This window comes from Phytophthora cinnamomi, assembly GCF_018691715.1.
Source record: "Phytophthora cinnamomi strain GKB4 chromosome Unknown Contig14, whole genome shotgun sequence".
NCBI lineage: Eukaryota > Oomycota > Peronosporomycetes > Peronosporales > Peronosporaceae > Phytophthora > Phytophthora cinnamomi.
Window position 1 is genome coordinate 2,402,569 of NW_027150947.1, and position 16,326 is coordinate 2,418,894.

The 16,326-nt window shown below is 55.5% G+C and overlaps 6 protein-coding genes across 6 annotated transcripts; 3 read left to right on the top strand and 3 right to left on the bottom strand.

Moving 5' to 3' along the window:
- Positions 1–58: 58 nt before the first annotated feature.
- On the bottom strand, positions 59–1,185 carry IUM83_01456 (NAD(P)-dependent oxidoreductase; the record flags this gene model as incomplete). Its single annotated transcript, XM_067925311.1, has 2 exons — positions 59–1,038; positions 1,128–1,185. The coding sequence occupies 2 exons, from the start codon at positions 1,183–1,185 to the stop codon at positions 59–61; spliced, it is 1,038 nt and encodes a 345-aa protein (XP_067797544.1).
- A 247-nt stretch (positions 1,186–1,432) lies between these two features.
- Positions 1,433–3,823, top strand: IUM83_01457 (zinc finger bed domain-containing protein 1-like; the record flags this gene model as incomplete). The annotated part of the gene is made up of 1 exon (XM_067925312.1): positions 1,433–3,823. The coding sequence occupies one exon, from the start codon at positions 1,433–1,435 to the stop codon at positions 3,821–3,823; it is 2,391 nt and encodes a 796-aa protein (XP_067797545.1).
- Positions 3,824–6,037: 2,214 nt separating this feature from the next.
- IUM83_01458 (succinyl-CoA:3-ketoacid coenzyme A transferase) lies at positions 6,038–7,963 on the top strand (the record flags this gene model as incomplete). The annotated part of the gene is made up of 1 exon (XM_067925313.1): positions 6,038–7,963. One exon carries the CDS (start codon positions 6,038–6,040, stop codon positions 7,961–7,963), a length of 1,926 nt encoding a protein of 641 aa, XP_067797245.1.
- A 536-nt stretch (positions 7,964–8,499) lies between these two features.
- Positions 8,500–9,036, bottom strand: IUM83_01459 (Phenol acid carboxylase; the record flags this gene model as incomplete). The annotated part of the gene is made up of 1 exon (XM_067925314.1): positions 8,500–9,036. The coding sequence occupies one exon, from the start codon at positions 9,034–9,036 to the stop codon at positions 8,500–8,502; it is 537 nt and encodes a 178-aa protein (XP_067797246.1).
- A 473-nt stretch (positions 9,037–9,509) lies between these two features.
- On the bottom strand, positions 9,510–11,283 carry IUM83_01460 (pantothenate kinase; the record flags this gene model as incomplete). Its single annotated transcript, XM_067925315.1, has 7 exons — positions 9,510–10,121; positions 10,195–10,275; positions 10,350–10,472; positions 10,544–10,663; positions 10,743–10,933; positions 11,007–11,041; positions 11,129–11,283. The coding sequence occupies 7 exons, from the start codon at positions 11,281–11,283 to the stop codon at positions 9,510–9,512; spliced, it is 1,317 nt and encodes a 438-aa protein (XP_067797158.1).
- Positions 11,284–12,289: 1,006 nt separating this feature from the next.
- Positions 12,290–12,808, top strand: IUM83_01461 (uncharacterized protein; the record flags this gene model as incomplete). Its single annotated transcript, XM_067925316.1, has 1 exon — positions 12,290–12,808. The coding sequence occupies one exon, from the start codon at positions 12,290–12,292 to the stop codon at positions 12,806–12,808; it is 519 nt and encodes a 172-aa protein (XP_067797728.1).
- Between the last annotated feature and the right edge of the window lie 3,518 nt (positions 12,809–16,326).

Sequence of the window (16,326 nt, forward strand, 5' to 3'; positions counted from 1 at the left end):
ATGGATCGAGAGTCTCCAGGCAGGTATTGCGTGCATCCAACGCGATATTTTGCGCGTGTTACGGGTGACCACGTGGAGGTGGCGCTTGTCCTGCGCGAGATCGGTCGATAGCTTCCGAGACATCGACGCCGCGAGACTCGCAGACGCCGAGGCCGATGGCGGACCAGTCCAGGTCGCTGCGGCCTTTGGCGCGCTCGCTCAGGAAGCGGTCGATGAGCGTGGACAGGAACGGCATCGGCACTTGGGATTCCATGGCCAGTTGGTGAGCCAGTCGCTGGTCCTTGTAGCCCAGCTCCAGCGCAAAGCCTCCAGGACGGTGGTCGCGCTCGGAAACCCGCTGGCCATAGCCCTTGTGGACCACCGAGTTGAGAAACGTGCTGCTGTAGAACTGCATCGCGTGCACGCGATCCACGCCGTTGGCTTCCAGCAGTGAGAGCGCCTCGGCCATGGATTCGATGGCGGTCGCGATGAGGAAGTTCCCGCAGAGCTTGACTGCGTTGGCGGCGCCGGGGTCCTCCGTGCTGAATGGCGCCACGCGTCCGTTCGTGCACTTGTGCAGCCACTGGGCTGCCTGCTCCACAGCTTTCGCTTCGGACCCCGACAGCACAAAGTTCGCCTGCAGCGCCTCCATTCCGTCGGGTCGCGCAAAGATCGGCGCAGCCACATAGCTCGTTTTGACCTCGCGGTGTTTGGCATCCAGAGCTCGCGAAGTGTTCGGGTGGATCGTGGAGCAGCCGACGTGCAGCGCGCCGGGCGCCAGGTTGGCCAGCAGACCGGAGCCAGGCTTGGCTTCGTCTCCGAGCACGACGTTCGTGACCACCTCGTCCCTGGGCAGCACTGAGAAGATCGTGCTCGTCTGAGCGGCCACCTGCTCGACCGAGTCGGCGGGCTTGGCTCCGAGCCGCTCCAGCCGATCGACATTGGCGCGGTTGGCGTCGAAGCACAGCACGTCGACCCCCGCCTTCAGCAGGTTGTGCGCCATGGGGAAGCCCATGTTGCCCAGACCGATGAAGCCGACCGTAGACGTTGCGCTCGAAGCTGCACGCATCACAGAGGAAAAAAAAGCTCAGCACGCAGTGGGCCATCCTCCTACGACAAGAGTGACAAGCATGAAATCTAAGCTCAACCAGAGAAGCTCCGGCTTCCGATCAACGCAATCCCACGAAGATGAGCTCGACGCAGCATGGCTTCAATGCACTCAGGACCTGACAACCGAGCAAGTGCCAACTGCCACGAGAGACTTGAGACTCGGCGCTGGTAAAGCAGATACCTCACTGTCCCTTGAAGCTCATCATCCGTGTCACTCTTCCTGTCACTCTTCGCGGTGAGGAGGGATGACGCGCGGTTCGGGCCGGGCGACATCTAATTTAGTAGTGGGAAGTCTCACCCCAGCGCCAGTTGTACCGATACCTGCGTGGCGTTACCGGTACCGATGGTGGTGAAGGCGGCGCGCACGAGCGACTTCCTCGCCGCCGCCGCGGTGTCGGCGGCCTCGGCCGCGGCCGCTGCGTCGTCCTCGGCGCCGTCCACGCCCGCGGCCGGCCACGCGAGCGGCCCCGCCAGCGTGTCGGCCGTGTGGTCGTACTTCGAGAAGGACCAGGGCGGCAACTCGGTCTGCAAGTTCTGCGAGCGCGTGATCAAGGGCCACCACTCGTCCAACCTGCTGTCGCACCTGCGCACGGCCGGCCGCACCGACAGCGCGCACGAGCAGGCCAACCGCGTGTGCGAGGAGCACCGCGAGACCAAGCGCCACCTCAAGCGCCAGAAGCTCGGGCTGCAGGCCGTGAACGCGGCGGGCCCGGCCGCCGCCGACTTCGCCGTGTACGCGCCGCCCGCGGCCTCGCAGGCGCTGGCCGCCGCCGCCGCCGTGGCCGCGGCCGGCGGCTCCCCGAGCATGTTCTCGGCCGCGCTCAAGCGCGACGCGTTGTACGCGTACCCGGCCATGAGCAAGGAGCAGCGCGAGGCGCTGGGCTCCGCCTACGGCGTGCAGGCCGCGCAGGTGAACGCCGAGCAGTTCGGCCAGGACCTGGCGCTCATGGCGCTCATGGACAACCTGCCGCTGGACTTCACGGCCCGCCCGGGCTTGCAGTACGTGCTGAACCAGCTGCTCGGGGACAAGAAGCTGCCGCTGCCCACCGAGGAGGCGCTGGCCAAGAGCGTCCTGCTGCTGCAGGAGAGCGTCTTCCTCACGACCAAGATGGTGCTGGCCCGCGCCAAGAGCGTGGCCGTGTCGCTCGAGGTGTGGCAGCACCCGGCCACGGTGGAGCCCAAGCCCACGCAGTACCTGGCCGTCAAGGTCCACTTCAGCGTCAACTTCCGCCTCTTCGACATCGCCGTCGGGGTGGCCCCGCTCGAGGACGCGGCGGGGCTGGAGACGGTCAAGGCCATTCTGGACTCGTACCTCGAGCGCCTCGGCATCAAGGACAAGGTCATCGCCTGCGTCAAGGACGAGCTGCCCGACAAGGTCGAGCTCACTGCTTCTGACCTCCCGTCGCTATTCGTGCCCATTAATTTTGATGGTCGGATCGTCTCGCCCGATGCGGCTCAAAGCACGCTGCTCCTGACGTCGGCGGTGCAGCACCTGCGTGTCTGCTTGACCCAGGAGGTTTTCGCCAAGGCCTTCCCCGTGGTGGTGAATCAGGTCGAGGAGTTTGTGGCTCGACTGACAGAGAGCGAGGAGGCGATGGTGGCCCTCAGCCGGAAGTGCCCACTCTTCAACATCGAACTCTCTCCAGATGGACAAGAGTCCATTTCCTACTACGATTTCCTGCGCGATTTCCTTGAGCACTTGCCCACACTGGAGCAGATCGCAAACGCACATTTAGTGGAGTACCTACCGGCATCGACGGTGGAATTCATCAGTCTGTTAGTGAAGAAGCTGCGGCCATTTTCGCGATACTCGGAGGCGCTAGAGGGAGAAAAGAGCAAGAAAACTGGCAGTGACAAGGAAGTGAACAAGAACGGCATCTCGAGTATTTCCACCATTGCGGCGGCCCTAGTCACGTATGCACAGAAGCAAGCGAATTCGGCCGTGGAGAGTGTGCCAGCTCACTTGGAACCAGCCACGTGGAGGCGCTTTTTCGATTCCCTCGCGAAGAAGTTACGTGAGCAGTTCGCCACACTTCCACCGGTCTGCTACGCAGCCACATTATTTGATCCGCGATACAAGAACCGCGAATACTGTTATTTGTCCCCCAAGACCGAATGTGACGTCGGAAAGGAGTTTCTTCGGCAGATGTTTACGTCTGATGGCGATCCGCAGTCCTCAACCGAAGCTGCCGCGGCAACTTATGTAGAGCTAGGAAAGGACTCGGTCAGTCCAACGAGCAACGACGTGTCTCTCGCTGATGATGAAGATGACGATCTGCTTTCGCACCTTCCGTCCGAGTCGAAGTCGTCTTTGCAGGGCGAGAACGAGATGATCGCGACATGGGAGAAGGAACTGAGTGCGTTCCTGAGCCTTCCTGTGTCGGAGCGCAATGTGGACCCATTGACGTGGTGGAAGACAAATCAGCTGCGATTTCCGCTTATTGCACCTTACGCTGAAATGGTGCTGTCGCTACCAGCGGCGTCGTCAAGTGGCGAAACTGTCCGGAGCAACATCTACAGTGTGCTCGTGCGTACAGAAGGTCCTGCGCGTGAGGCTGCACTGGCTGATAATGCAGCAATGGTGGAGGCCTACCTATGCTTCCAGAAGAACAAGGAGTACGCTCTCGAGTGGTTTCGGTCGGGTCCCAGTGCCACTGGCATGGCTGAGGCTGCGGGGTTGAACGCTGATCTGGAAAGCAGTGCCGCCAGTTTCAAGCATATCGAAAACGTGTAGTGGATGCGATTTGTCTAAGATTTGGAGAGCAACTCGCGATATATATCAGTCACGCGTCATGGGAAGAACGAACACAGTTAAAGCACCAGGTCGAGGTCTACCCAAGGAGGCAATATATTAAGATTTGGTGCGAGTTGGTTTGCTCGACGAATGGAAACAATTTTTTGCCGTATCGTACTGCTAGTGATTGACGAGGGTCCTCCGTACAGGTACAGTAACTAATATTCACTGAGTATTAGCGCTCACCCGTGGTTATACTTTGGAGCTGTGCCGCTTACAGTTGGGGTTGGCTGGCTCGCTCTTCTCCCCATGCAACCAAGACTGGATCTCGTCGGACGTCTTCCCCATAGTCTCCGGCATGCAGAACATGAAGAAGGCGACGTAAAGCAGGGTCACGACCATGAAGGGCACGAACGAGTAATCCTCGTGGCCATCGTTCATGTAACGGAAGACCACACCGACGAAAAGGTTGCAGATCCAGTAGATAGCAATGCAGATGGACACCAGTGGATCTCTGCGCTGAAGGGAACAAGACCGAGGTGATACCCCAGACCAACGGCCCGCAGTCGAGTGCAAACGAAAGCGTGAGCGTAGCGGTGAAAGCGATCGAGAGCGTTGGCACATCGCAGATGTACGAAACGGTCAGAGCAGTGGCGCTGAGGAACATACCGGCGGAGCTTCCAATCATCATCTTCCGGTTGCCAAAGCGTTGCGTGAGCGCGATCAGCGAAAACTCAGCCGGATCATGAGCAGGTTGTGTCAATCATCGAGCCTACGCGGCCATCCGAAATGCTACCACGGGCGAATATCGTCGCCGAGTAGAAGAAGATAGCATCGATACCCGTGATCTGCTGCGCGCAAGCAACACCGATGGCAATCACGAGCGGCTTGCGGTACTTAGCGAGTTGATCAAACCCCAAACGTTGAATGTCTCTTTCTCCTCTTCACGCTCTGTTTAAGCACTATCACCCGAGTTTCTATCAGATTTTTCAAGCCACTGCATCACGTGCTGGAGACCGTCATGTCCATATAGACGCGAAATCGCCTTGACTGCATGTGTGCGGCGGCCTTGAGCAAGTAACCACACTGGACTCTCGAGCATGAAGAATAGTGCAAGGATCAGGAAGAGTCCCGCGTTGATGATGGGGAACCCAGCGATGACGCGCCATCCATCCAACCACAGTGTTCGCAAAGAAGAAGAACACCACGACCACCCAACAAACCAAACGTGAATGAACACTGGAGACCCAGGTGCAGTACGGACTGGAAGTGCGGCGGCAAAATCTCGGAGATGTAGCTGCCGATCAGACCCGTGGCGACCCGGAAGCGAGACCCGAGATGAACTACCGACAGACGATGAATTGCACGATGTCCAACGACGCGGCCTGGATAATGGTGCGGACGACCATCACAAGCGCGTTGATAAAGAACACTTTTCGTCGACCGAGGCGCTGAGCAAGAGGCTCACAGCAGAGACTTCCCACCATACCGCCTACAACCCAGGCGTTAACGGCCAAGGTCCAGGAGCTCTTGCTGTGGCCAGGAAACATGATGCAGGTGCCGTCGACTACGGGCCGTGCGCTATACCGTGGTACTCATCTTCGTTATTGAACGTGTCGAGATTGAGTTGCGACGTGGACCAACCGTATTGGAATGGCTACAGAAGCGGCACCAAGAACGTGAGCCAGAAGCCAGAGGTGAGCTTCACGATCTGTGACACCTTCATCTTGTCGTCGGCTTGGTTGAAGGATCGACGTAGACGGCGTCCGTCGATCTTCATCCGGGCTCCCATGGTATGTAGCTCCGGATATCCTCAAAATTTGAGGATATTCGTTTATTAATGAAAGCGTGTTTCGCGCCCAAATTCAAACTGGCCACCTGGACCTCTCCCTCACTCCTTAAAATAATACTATAAATCAGGTCAAGGTTATTAGATAATCACAGTACCGAAAGAGCGAGCTAGCGAAATCTGTAAAAACGCCTTCTGCACAGTACAGTCAAACCTGTTTATATGATCCTCCCTATTTGAGCCTTGCCATTTATTTGATGCAAGCTTTGTTGCTACCAAATATTTTACTTCGTTTTTGTATAACCGCTGTTTAAATGTATACAAGGTATATGAGTCACATTTTGGAGGACCAAATTAGGTCTAACCTGTTTATTTGATTCACACCACACACTCTTTAAAGCCCCCACTGCTCAACGCCCAACGCAATGTCTCCTCGCACCTGTCTGACGCTAAAACAAAAGCTCCAAGTGCACCTAAAGCTCAAGCAGAATCCTGGCATGAACAACCCCATGCTCGCTGAGTGGATCTACGCGACGTTCAAGGCCCGGGTCAGCCGTGCCACACTTGCCCGACTGCGCAACCTGCCTTCTTCCTACTTCAGCCACGTCGACCTGAGTGCAACCAAGCGGCGCCGAGTGAAATTCCCACAGTTCGAGCGGGAACTGAGGGAATTTTTCTTTCAGAACGAAGCTAAAACGGCAATGGCGGACGACGTGCTCCTGCTGAAGGCGCACGAGCTGGCGGGGCGCTTAGGCATCGATTCCACGCAACTCAGGTTTAGCAACGGCTGGCTCCAAAGCTTTAAGAAGCGCAATGGTATCCGCTCCCATGTGCTACACGGAGAAGGTGGAGCTGTAGAAGATGATGCAGTGCGTGGTGCCAGGCTAGAGCTACAAGAGCTGGTAGCACAGTCTGCACCCGATGATGTGTTCAACTTCGATGAAACGGCGCTTTTCTATCGCCTGGCACCTAACTCAAGCCGCCCTTCGACCGGTACTGCCTCCACGTCGACACGTCAAGGCTCGGGGCCACGTGGCCGAAGCCCGAGCGGTTCCTCAACCGCCTCGAGGGCTTCAAGACGTGCGTTCGACGGCCAAGACGCACGTCGAGCTTACCTGCAACTCCAAGAACGAGAGGCGGAGCGCGTTCGCAAGCGCGCCCGCCATCACCATGACCCACTGCCTTCAAGCGATGAGGAGGAAGACTCGCCCCACCCGCTGCTCGACACGTTCCGCGACAGCATCGGCGACGAGGGCATACAGAGCATGACAAACTTTACGCCCACTGAGATAGTGCGGTTGTACGGCTTTCTGAGCGACTTTATGTCGACGAGATTGAACGTTGGCAGGAGGAAAAGGTCCAGTGAGACGGCTGTGGACATGTTTTTTATGACACTGAGTGTCTTAAAGAACGGAGGCGATTGGGGGGTCCTGGCGACGTCTTTCGGAGCCAAACCACCCGCGTTCGAGAAGATGATTGTGCGTTTTCTGGAGATCCTATCTCCACATCTGTACGCGTTGTACGTAGAGGACGCCGCCAAGACTGAGTCGATGAAGAAGGTGGCTCTAAGTGGTCATAGTTTTCGCCACTACCCCGCTGCTCGTTACGCGGTCGACGTGATATTTCAGCAGTCCACTGTGAAGAGCGGTGGTACGCAAGAAGAGCGTGCTGGGTTTTATAACGCTAAACACAAGCTGCACGGGTACAAGACGGAACTCTCGGTAACACCCACCGGCATCGCAATTAATTGCTCGACGCACGACCGTGGCTCGGTGGCTGATATAACCATCTTCCGCAACAACAAGGCTTTTCATGAAGCTACTGCTACCAAACTCGCTTCAGAGGAAACGCTGCCGGACGACGGGCCCCTCCAGGAAACATATCCATCGGCGTGGATAATTATCGCTGATAAAGGCTACCAGGGTCTTGCTGAGACCCACCGAGTGGTGCACCCCAAACGCCGCCTTCCATCCGCCCCTCTGACACTCGAAGAAGAGGCTACAAACCACAACATTTCCTCGGATCGGAGCATTATTGCAAACTACTTCGGGCGGCTCTGCACGCTGTGGGCCTTATGCAGTGATAAGTATCGGTGGAAGGAGGCGAGGTACGAAATGTACTTTAGAGCGTGCGTGGCGTTAACAAATGTGCAAGTTCGAGCGTACCCGCTTGGAGCAGAAGATGGCGAGCACTACCGAGACTATTTGCGACGCCTGAGCTACATCGGAACGACACAGCTCGCAAGGAGACGAGATACGAACCGCCGTGCTCGTGAGAGGCGGCAACTGCGCCTGGCAATGGAGGTACCGCCTGTGAATTCGGATAGCGAGGTGGCAAGCGACGACAACTGACACAGTTAAGCACCGAGTATTTGGTCGCTGGGATAGTTCCGTAGACTAGCCTCAATATCTGGACCCGTGTGTTTGATCAGATAAGAACCTTTCCCTTAGAATCACCCCGGTTAGTTCCTTGGCAGCCAGATTGCTATAGGATATCTCGTTGATCTCACAACGCATACACACACCAAGCATAGTACGCATATTTCTATCATCACTGCTGCAGCAGCCTGAAATCTCACTATCAAGTGTAGGGGACTTACCTAACGAAATGCCTTCGACATACCAGTGGCAATACTTTAGCACACGCTGGCGCAGCCAACATGTGCTCGAGTCTCTTCTATTTCGTGGTAGTGATCGAATCTTGAGGCATTTGTCACCATGAGTTATAATCCTATACTAATATCATTACGGCTAGCAACACAAGCAAAAAAGGTCAATTCACCCTCTCGCTGGCAGCTAACTACACTACAGATCACGGCACTCGCCGCATAGGATACGGCAACCATCAGCGACAATGCCGCATGTTGCGAACCTGGGGCAGCTGCAATTTATAGCGTCTCGGCGTCCGGCACGATGGGCTCCAGATCTCCCTTGCCCTTGAACGACTCGAGGATGTCGGCCTGCTCGCACAATAGCAGTCGGTCCTTCTGGTTGCCGTATTCGGCCAAATTGCGCCAGCGAGCGAAGTCATTGGCGTTGCGCTTGTCGCCGTGAGCCTCAACCGGGTGCTCCCAGTGGCCCTTGGAGAAGCCGATCATGGTCGTGAGCTTCTGCACCTTAATGTCAAACACCAGACTCACGATGGTGCCTGTCTCCTCCAGCCAGTTGCACTGCCACAGCTCGCCGGGGCGGATGCACTGGTACGAGCACGTCTGGTAGTTCACGCGGCCGGCCATGGGGCCGCCGTGGATGGCGTACGCCACACGGTCATGCGAGAAAAACCACAGCTCGTAGCGCCACTTCTCCGGCTTGCCGTCTGCCGACTCGGCGTCGTAGTCGTAGATGAGGTGCAGGTCGCGGATGTCCTTGTCGAAGGTCGCGTCCAGCGGCGTGTTGGTGTGGATGCCAGGAACGGTGAGCGGCATGGCTGTTTGGGTCTAGTTGGGCGATGCAGTGCGGTGCTTAGTCGCTTGGTAGGAAATTGCAGAATGAACGCTGAACAATTTGGCGTTATCCACCATCTTCATCTAGGAGAATCGAGTGTACCTATATGGTATGCTGTGCGCACGCGGGGGTGACCCGTAATCTACCAGCGGCACTCATCGCGCCCTTGCCCTGCCAGTGGCAGTTCCACGTTCCACGCGGAATGCCCAATTGCTACATGTATGTCCCTATTGATGTGACATCAATGATGTCCCTATTGGAATAGCTGCTGTCGTGTTTGGTTTTCACCCAGCAAACTTTCTTTTTATCCTTCATAGGTTTTTATCTCAAGAGGTTCCTAGTGCTCGCTATGAAACGCTGTCAATGGCCTCAACCCAATAGCCACAGCCATAAACGCTTTTATTGGCACGCAGCGCTCTATCCACGCTAGTACTTTGCACGAGTTTCGTCCATCCTAGATCTCAGATGGTCGCCTCGATACTCTAGTTGCTGACACGAATTCGTGCCCGTGAGCGTTAGTTACCTCCGCGTGCCGCAAGAACGCACCCAGCGCTCCCAAATAGCCTTCGTGCTTGCAAAAGCGAGCCTCCATCGCTCCGTTCGACCAAAAATTGATAGCATACGCCAGTGTCCGTGACGAAATCTTGTTGTGCCGGAGAAAGTTGCCAACGAAGAAAATGTTCTTGGTCTTGTATAAGGTCGCATTCAAAAAGGCGACTTGACCGATGTTCTGTGTGATCATGACCAGCAGCGATCGAGCCAGATCCGCTTCGCTCACGCTTTCGCGGGAGGTCGAGATCATTTTGCCGAAACTGCTAGCCACGGTGGACGCTGGTAGCTTAAACTTGTCGTACGCTCCGCCATAGATATCTCCAACGCTCATATCAACTGTTTTGTTGGTGCCGTGGACACACAAATCCAGCGCATCGTCATAGGATTCGCAATGAGTCATCAGACGACAAAGTCCCCAATAGGTACCGCCGCCAATGCTGCTGCCGCTCACACGCTCGTATTCTCCGGGGCCCTTCACATAAAGCACACTAACACCAGAACCAATACTGACAAGCTGCAGCAGGGATAGTGAGTTTGAATATCTGAGCTGCATGCAATAAAAGAAATACAACAACCGCGATACATACCAGATACGGGTACACGTCTTCGTTCACGTCAGTTTGGATGACCTTCACGCGCGACGCTGCAAGCGAGTTGAAATCCACAACCTGCACGGCAAAACAAGAATGAAAGTTAGCCTCACCACCGTAATGAACCTGTAGGCGCAGCATTTCGTACGCACCTCAAAGGTGTACACTTCATCGGACAGCGTCGTGAGCAGCAGGTGCAGGCCCAAAATGGTGCACTCAATCTCGTCGTACTTCTCCAGCTCAACCCCAGCAATCTCGTTGAAAGCGTGTCCATACTACTCGCAGAACATCACAACAAGGTCAGCACCTCTCTCCACCGGCACTCCACTCACCCAGCAGCACGAACCTTGTGGGCGCCGCCGCCCGTGCAGGGCAGGATCCGGAGCGACTGGTTGATCCCATTTACCGCGATGAACTCGATCGCCTCGCGCGTCTTGCTGCTCTCGAACCGGACGAAGTGGAAGATCTGCAACCAGAATGGATACACAGCAACACTGGTGAGTCCGTGGTCAACCCACAGCAGCAGCCGCAGCTGCAGCGCCCACCCCGTTGAGCGTCTTGGAGTGGATTCTCAGCCGCACGTCCTGCACGCCCGTGCTGCCGAAGGACTGGTTCTCGCGCAGGAACTTGTTCATCTCGCCCGCCGCCACGTCCAGCGACGCCGAGCGCGGCCGCTTGCGCGTGTCGGAGGCCGCGTCGTGGCGCTCGAAGTACACGATCTTGGCCAGTGTACCCCCTACCACAGCACAGCACAGCACAGCTCATGAGTCAGAAGGCCTAGCGATGGATTTTTCCCGTCCGCGACGCACCGATGTCCAGCCCGAAGGACGCGCCCAGGTCCGACCTGCAGCAGGCCACCAGCGGGGGTTAATATCCTTATTTAATTAGTGTTATTATACTGGCTAATTAATTAAATTATAGTGTAGAATACGATTTGGAGAGCTTCTTGTAGGTGAGGCGCTGGCGCCACACGCGCTGGCGGTGGCGCTTGCGCTCCAGGCAGAAGAGCGCCACGGACGACGAGAAGAGCAGGAAGCCGCCAGCCAGCAGCGCGCGCTCGGCGCCGTCCGCCACAGCCACAGCCATGGAGCGAGCGTGGGTGGGTGGGTGATGCTTGATTGAACTTTGCGGAACCCCACGCATCGACGTATGCGACGGGTGATTGGGCGAAATGGGGGACGCTTTTGACCAGTGACGTGCGTGGCCGATCCCGATGACAGGACCAGACCAGCTCGGCCCCGCTGCTGTGTAGCTACAGTGGCGGGGCCTGTAGCTAATGGCGTTAGCTAGTCGAGTCTTTCTGGTATCCGCTGCCTGTGATCTTCGCTTCATATAGTACATGAATGTAGCTGCAAGTGGCTACTGCACCGAAGGTTCATATCGTTCGTTTGCCAGGAATCAACCCTGGGCGGATTTCTCTCGCCAACGGCCTGTGCGCGTCAATAATAATCAGCCAGCCGGCAGGTGAGCCGAGGCGGGGCAGCCATCTGACATTCGACTCGGAGCGACTTGGACCGAAGTCACACGGGCAGGAGCACTGCGCCCCGATCCGATCTGCGGCTCGTGCAGAGTGAATCCACAGCGTCGGCCCGTCGGCGGACAGCGCGAGGTAGTGATCACCTCGACCACCGGCGTGGCGGCAACAAAATCCCGCCTCTATCGACGCGAGTTCCGTGCGGCGCGATATAATAATCCAGCCCCGGCGTCTCAGGGCAAATCGGGGCAAAGCGCTGGCAAGATGTCTCCATGGCGCTTTCGAGCAAAAGTCGACTTGTTTTTCCCGATTTTTTAGAACCAGATGACAGTGCCCCGGACCCGCTACACCACATACCCCCCATATCACATCCCTATCTGTTTTTACATGTTCGATACACCCACTGCAGCAGCAGACCTTTATGTTTCAGGTGTAGGTCAGTAAAAAAGAAATCCAGCCCGCCCTGATTGATACCTAGATGTCACGCGCGTCGTCGCGTCGCGTGATGGGCGCCCGCAGTGCTTGAAGCGGCTGTAACAGCCGCCGTTGGACCTCGCTCGGTGCCGGCCGCAGCAGCTTCGGTGTCATTCCAGCATTCGCCGTCCGCCCCGAAAGCCCATGATGCCCAGCAGCAGCAGCAAGCCGCAGCCGCCACTGCGCCGTGTGGTGCGGCGCCCGCTGCAGTTCGCGTCGCCCGCCAAGGAGCAGCAGTACCGCGCCGAGATGGACCACGTGCAGCGCTACATCTGCGCGCAGGTGGGCGGCCTCGACGAGGCCTCCACTCTGCTGCTCGGCGTGCACGACAGTCGCTCGCGCAGCCAGTACGAGGAGATCCAGGACTTCCTCGAGCGCAAGCACCAGCTCGAGCAGCAGCAGCAGCAGCAACAACAGCCGACCGAGCGCGTGCTCATCCGCAGCCTCGACGAGTACCTGAACGAGCTGGACCCGAGCTTGTTCGTCGAGTGCACCGCTGCGCCCGCCGCGCCCAAACGCCTTGCAGTGGCCAACCTGCCGGCACACAGCAGCTACATCCGCCGGAAGCAGGAGGAGGCCATTCTGGCCCGCCGGTGGACCAAGTACCAGGCCGCGCCCTCGCTCTCGTGCGGTGGGCCCCTCAAGCGCCAGCGGGTCATGTAGACCCCGCCCACAAAATAGACGCGGGCGCTCTGCCTTCCCGGCAGCGGGTGATTACGGACACCTACCGCCCTCGGCGAGCGCTCGATACGATAGCCAACTAAGTAATTTATCGCCTGCGAGGCCTCCCTTCCTGCCGTAATCGCCCCACATCCTTTTCGCGATGGTGATGACCCACGACCATGGGAAGTGCGACGAAGGCGACATGCACGCACAGTGTGCGGCACACACACATGCACGCAAAATATCCAGCGGATACCCACAATACGCGCACCATGTCGGCGGAGTGTTGCCCGCCAGCCAGCGCTCGGGTCTCAGAATCGTAGGAACTTCATGAGGAAGCGCTCAGCATTGCAGGACTCCACTCAAACACGGGGGGACAGGGCGTTACGAGACAGCCGATGGATGGCTCCAAAAGCCGCAGCGTGGAATCTTCGCCGTCTCGGGTTCGATTTGCCGAGCATCATGCTCTGCTTCGCGCTTTGCAGCTTCAATCTGGATGGCAGGATTGCGAGACGCTTGAAGTGCTGCCACCGCAGTCTTTGCGTGTTGTTCCTTTGTCTGCGTGGTTACCACGGCGTTGAGGCACACCGCTCCTTAGTGAGAAAACAGTAGTCACAAATTATGGTCCACGGAAGTGCAGCACGCGAAGTTGACATTCGCCGTCAATGTTATCGAGCACTTGCAAACTAACTAAGCTGAAATCGCTGTCAATGTTATCGAGCACTTGCAAACTTAGTTACTTTGGCTACTGTTGCTAAACTACAGACACACATGTACCCAGGTTGTACTTACAGAACTATTGTATCCAGCACTGACGGTCGAGCGACTTGTAAAGCCCACATGGCCCAGGTCCTGGATGGCCAGATACCCAGACATCTTTACAGAGCTGTCTACTGCATGACTCTGAAGATTCTCCGGCGCAGAAGCCGCTCGGCATCGCGATGGAAAATCGACGTTTGTCCAGAAAAGGAAATCGCCCTTGCTTTTGGTGACGTTATCCCAGGTAGTGTCGTCTAATTGAGACGTTCACAAAACCGAGAAAACGACAACGTTCCAGCCCGTAGTTTCAGCTGCACGAAAACGCATCTCTTAGTGCACATGATCGGTATTCATCCCCTTGGCTGCTTTTGGATTTGCTTCTACATGTAGCTCAATTTCCCCTACTATATACATTGTCGCAGCATAATGAGATAACCAGACACTACTTCTAACAAAATGCACCTGCGGGCTTAACCGGAGGCAGCATCCCCGGCACAGTTGTTGGCCTTGCTCGCTTCTGCAGCCTTCACGGAAAATGAAACCGAGATGGAGTGCTTGATTTTGTATGGGCTATCGCGCTTCAATCAATGGTTCCATCAGAATCTGCCATCAAGAGCTCAAAGACCTAATAATATTGCTCAACTTCACAGTTTTGGGTGCAAGTCAAAGCTTGCAATAGGTACCCGAAAGTCGGGTACCCGCCCGACCCGACTCGCCTGAAAGCATTATGGACGGGTACGGGTTCTCGATTGACCTTGCGGGCGGGCAGGGTGACCCGGTAGGTGCAGGATAGGTATAGATCCAAACATGGTTGCCAAGAATCGCAGTCGTTTCTGGTTAGAACGTGAGCCTTTTGAAGGGTCAGTTCTCGATCTATATGTTGTATTTCTCATAATCTACTCCATAGCGATTACTTGCTTTGCTGGTTATTATTATCCGAACATCACGGAGGAACCTCCTGGACGGGTGCGGGTGCCTGATACCAGATCAGCACACCAGTCGGACGGGTAGGGTGACCCGTGAACCTTTGTTTGAGACTTCTGGTGCAAGTGTAGGATTCAGTCGCCGCACTCGGAATTGCTTATGATCCCAACTGACTGCGTGTTGATCGTAAGTGTGCACATGTATTCAGCACCACGTTTTTTTTGGAGAAAATCTGAAGGCGGTCGTGTTTGATACTAAAACGGATGAGAGCCTATTTGAATTAAAAATGTACCTGGGATGACGTATCATGTGGGTCTATTTCTTGCCTCTCTCTCACGACGGCTACATACGCAGTCTTTGCATGAGATCACGCTGTTATTATAGTCCGACTAGGGTTTCCACCCACCCACACCGGTAATGAGCACTCGTCAAAAGAATCAAGTAGGCGTGCACTGCCGAAATGAACGCTAGAAGTTCTAGACCAGAACCAATTGAATCACGCTGTGTGTGTGTTGGGGGGGGGGGGGGGGGTAAACTGATTTAGGAAATGACCGGCGTCAGCTTTATCGTGGCGATCTGCCCTCGTGCACTCGGTGGGGCTCTTTGATCCTGTTCGCTGCTGCAGAGAAAATCTCGCTTTCATCCAATGCACCGCGCAATTCTCTCTGTAAATAAAACACACACTCAAAGGCCCCAGTGCAACCTCGTTTTCGTTCTGGACAGTACAGTAGTACAATACTCACCATGGTTGATATTTTAATTTTTGTACTTTATTCACTACATGTATTAATATAAATGTAGCTGAATACAAAGCGAAGAACATATTCAGTTAAACTGATGCGCGCTCTAGACACGCGCATGTGCTATTTATTATATATGGTCTAGCCTACCACATTACCGACTTAAAACAAACGAGCCAAACAATCACCACTCGACCGCTCCAGCATGATAACATTAGTAGCTTAGTAAACTACAGTAGCTTCTAGCGAACCTACGACAACAGGCGTGAGCAATACTGTATCTCGAGTACTTACGTGTTGTTACATCGCAGGCTAGCACCATTATTTTCCTTTTGAAAAAAAATGCATGTCATTATCTATTTATTTTTTAAAACGCTTAGATATAGGTATCGAGGGGTTCTGTAGCTCGAGGGTGGTGATGATTCTGCGTCGTATACAATACGGCCAGTACATGTATTACGCGGAAAAGCCACTTGGATGAATCCGTTGAGTCAGAACCTCGTTCCGTAACTTGCACATCTTGAATTTGATCAATGATCAACTTCGAGATGTGTAAATTAAAATCAGAGCGAGTACGGTACTGCATGGAGTCTGAATCATAGAAAGCCGGATCGCGTCCCTGAAACAGCTCTCGGAGACAATTTGCCGAGACAACCAACGGAGACAATTACTAGTACAAGGCTAGCCGAGATAGTTGATTCGATAGGAATACTCTAGCTAGTGCTGAACATCGAAGCCGCGCTATGATTGTAGGCGATAGTCTGCTGGCTCCGCAGATCTCGGTATAGGTTTCCTTCATATCTCGCGGTCTGGTGGGCAGGGTAGTGGCTTTCGTGGTTTCACATCCCTAGCTTTGTACCTTTGGAAAAACAGCAAGATTTCATGAGTGCTGGGTAGGGATACTTTGCACCTGTACTTGATACATGTACATGTGGACGTTAAAATACCAAAGAATCAATCAGAGCGACGTGCTGTCTGCGCGTAGATCCCGTGAATTCAAAATTGCTGCCGAGCGCAGCGAAGGCGGCCTCCGCCCGCCGAAGGCCTCGTCACACTGCGCTGCGGGCCCAACAGGGCCGGTCAACCACTGCACTA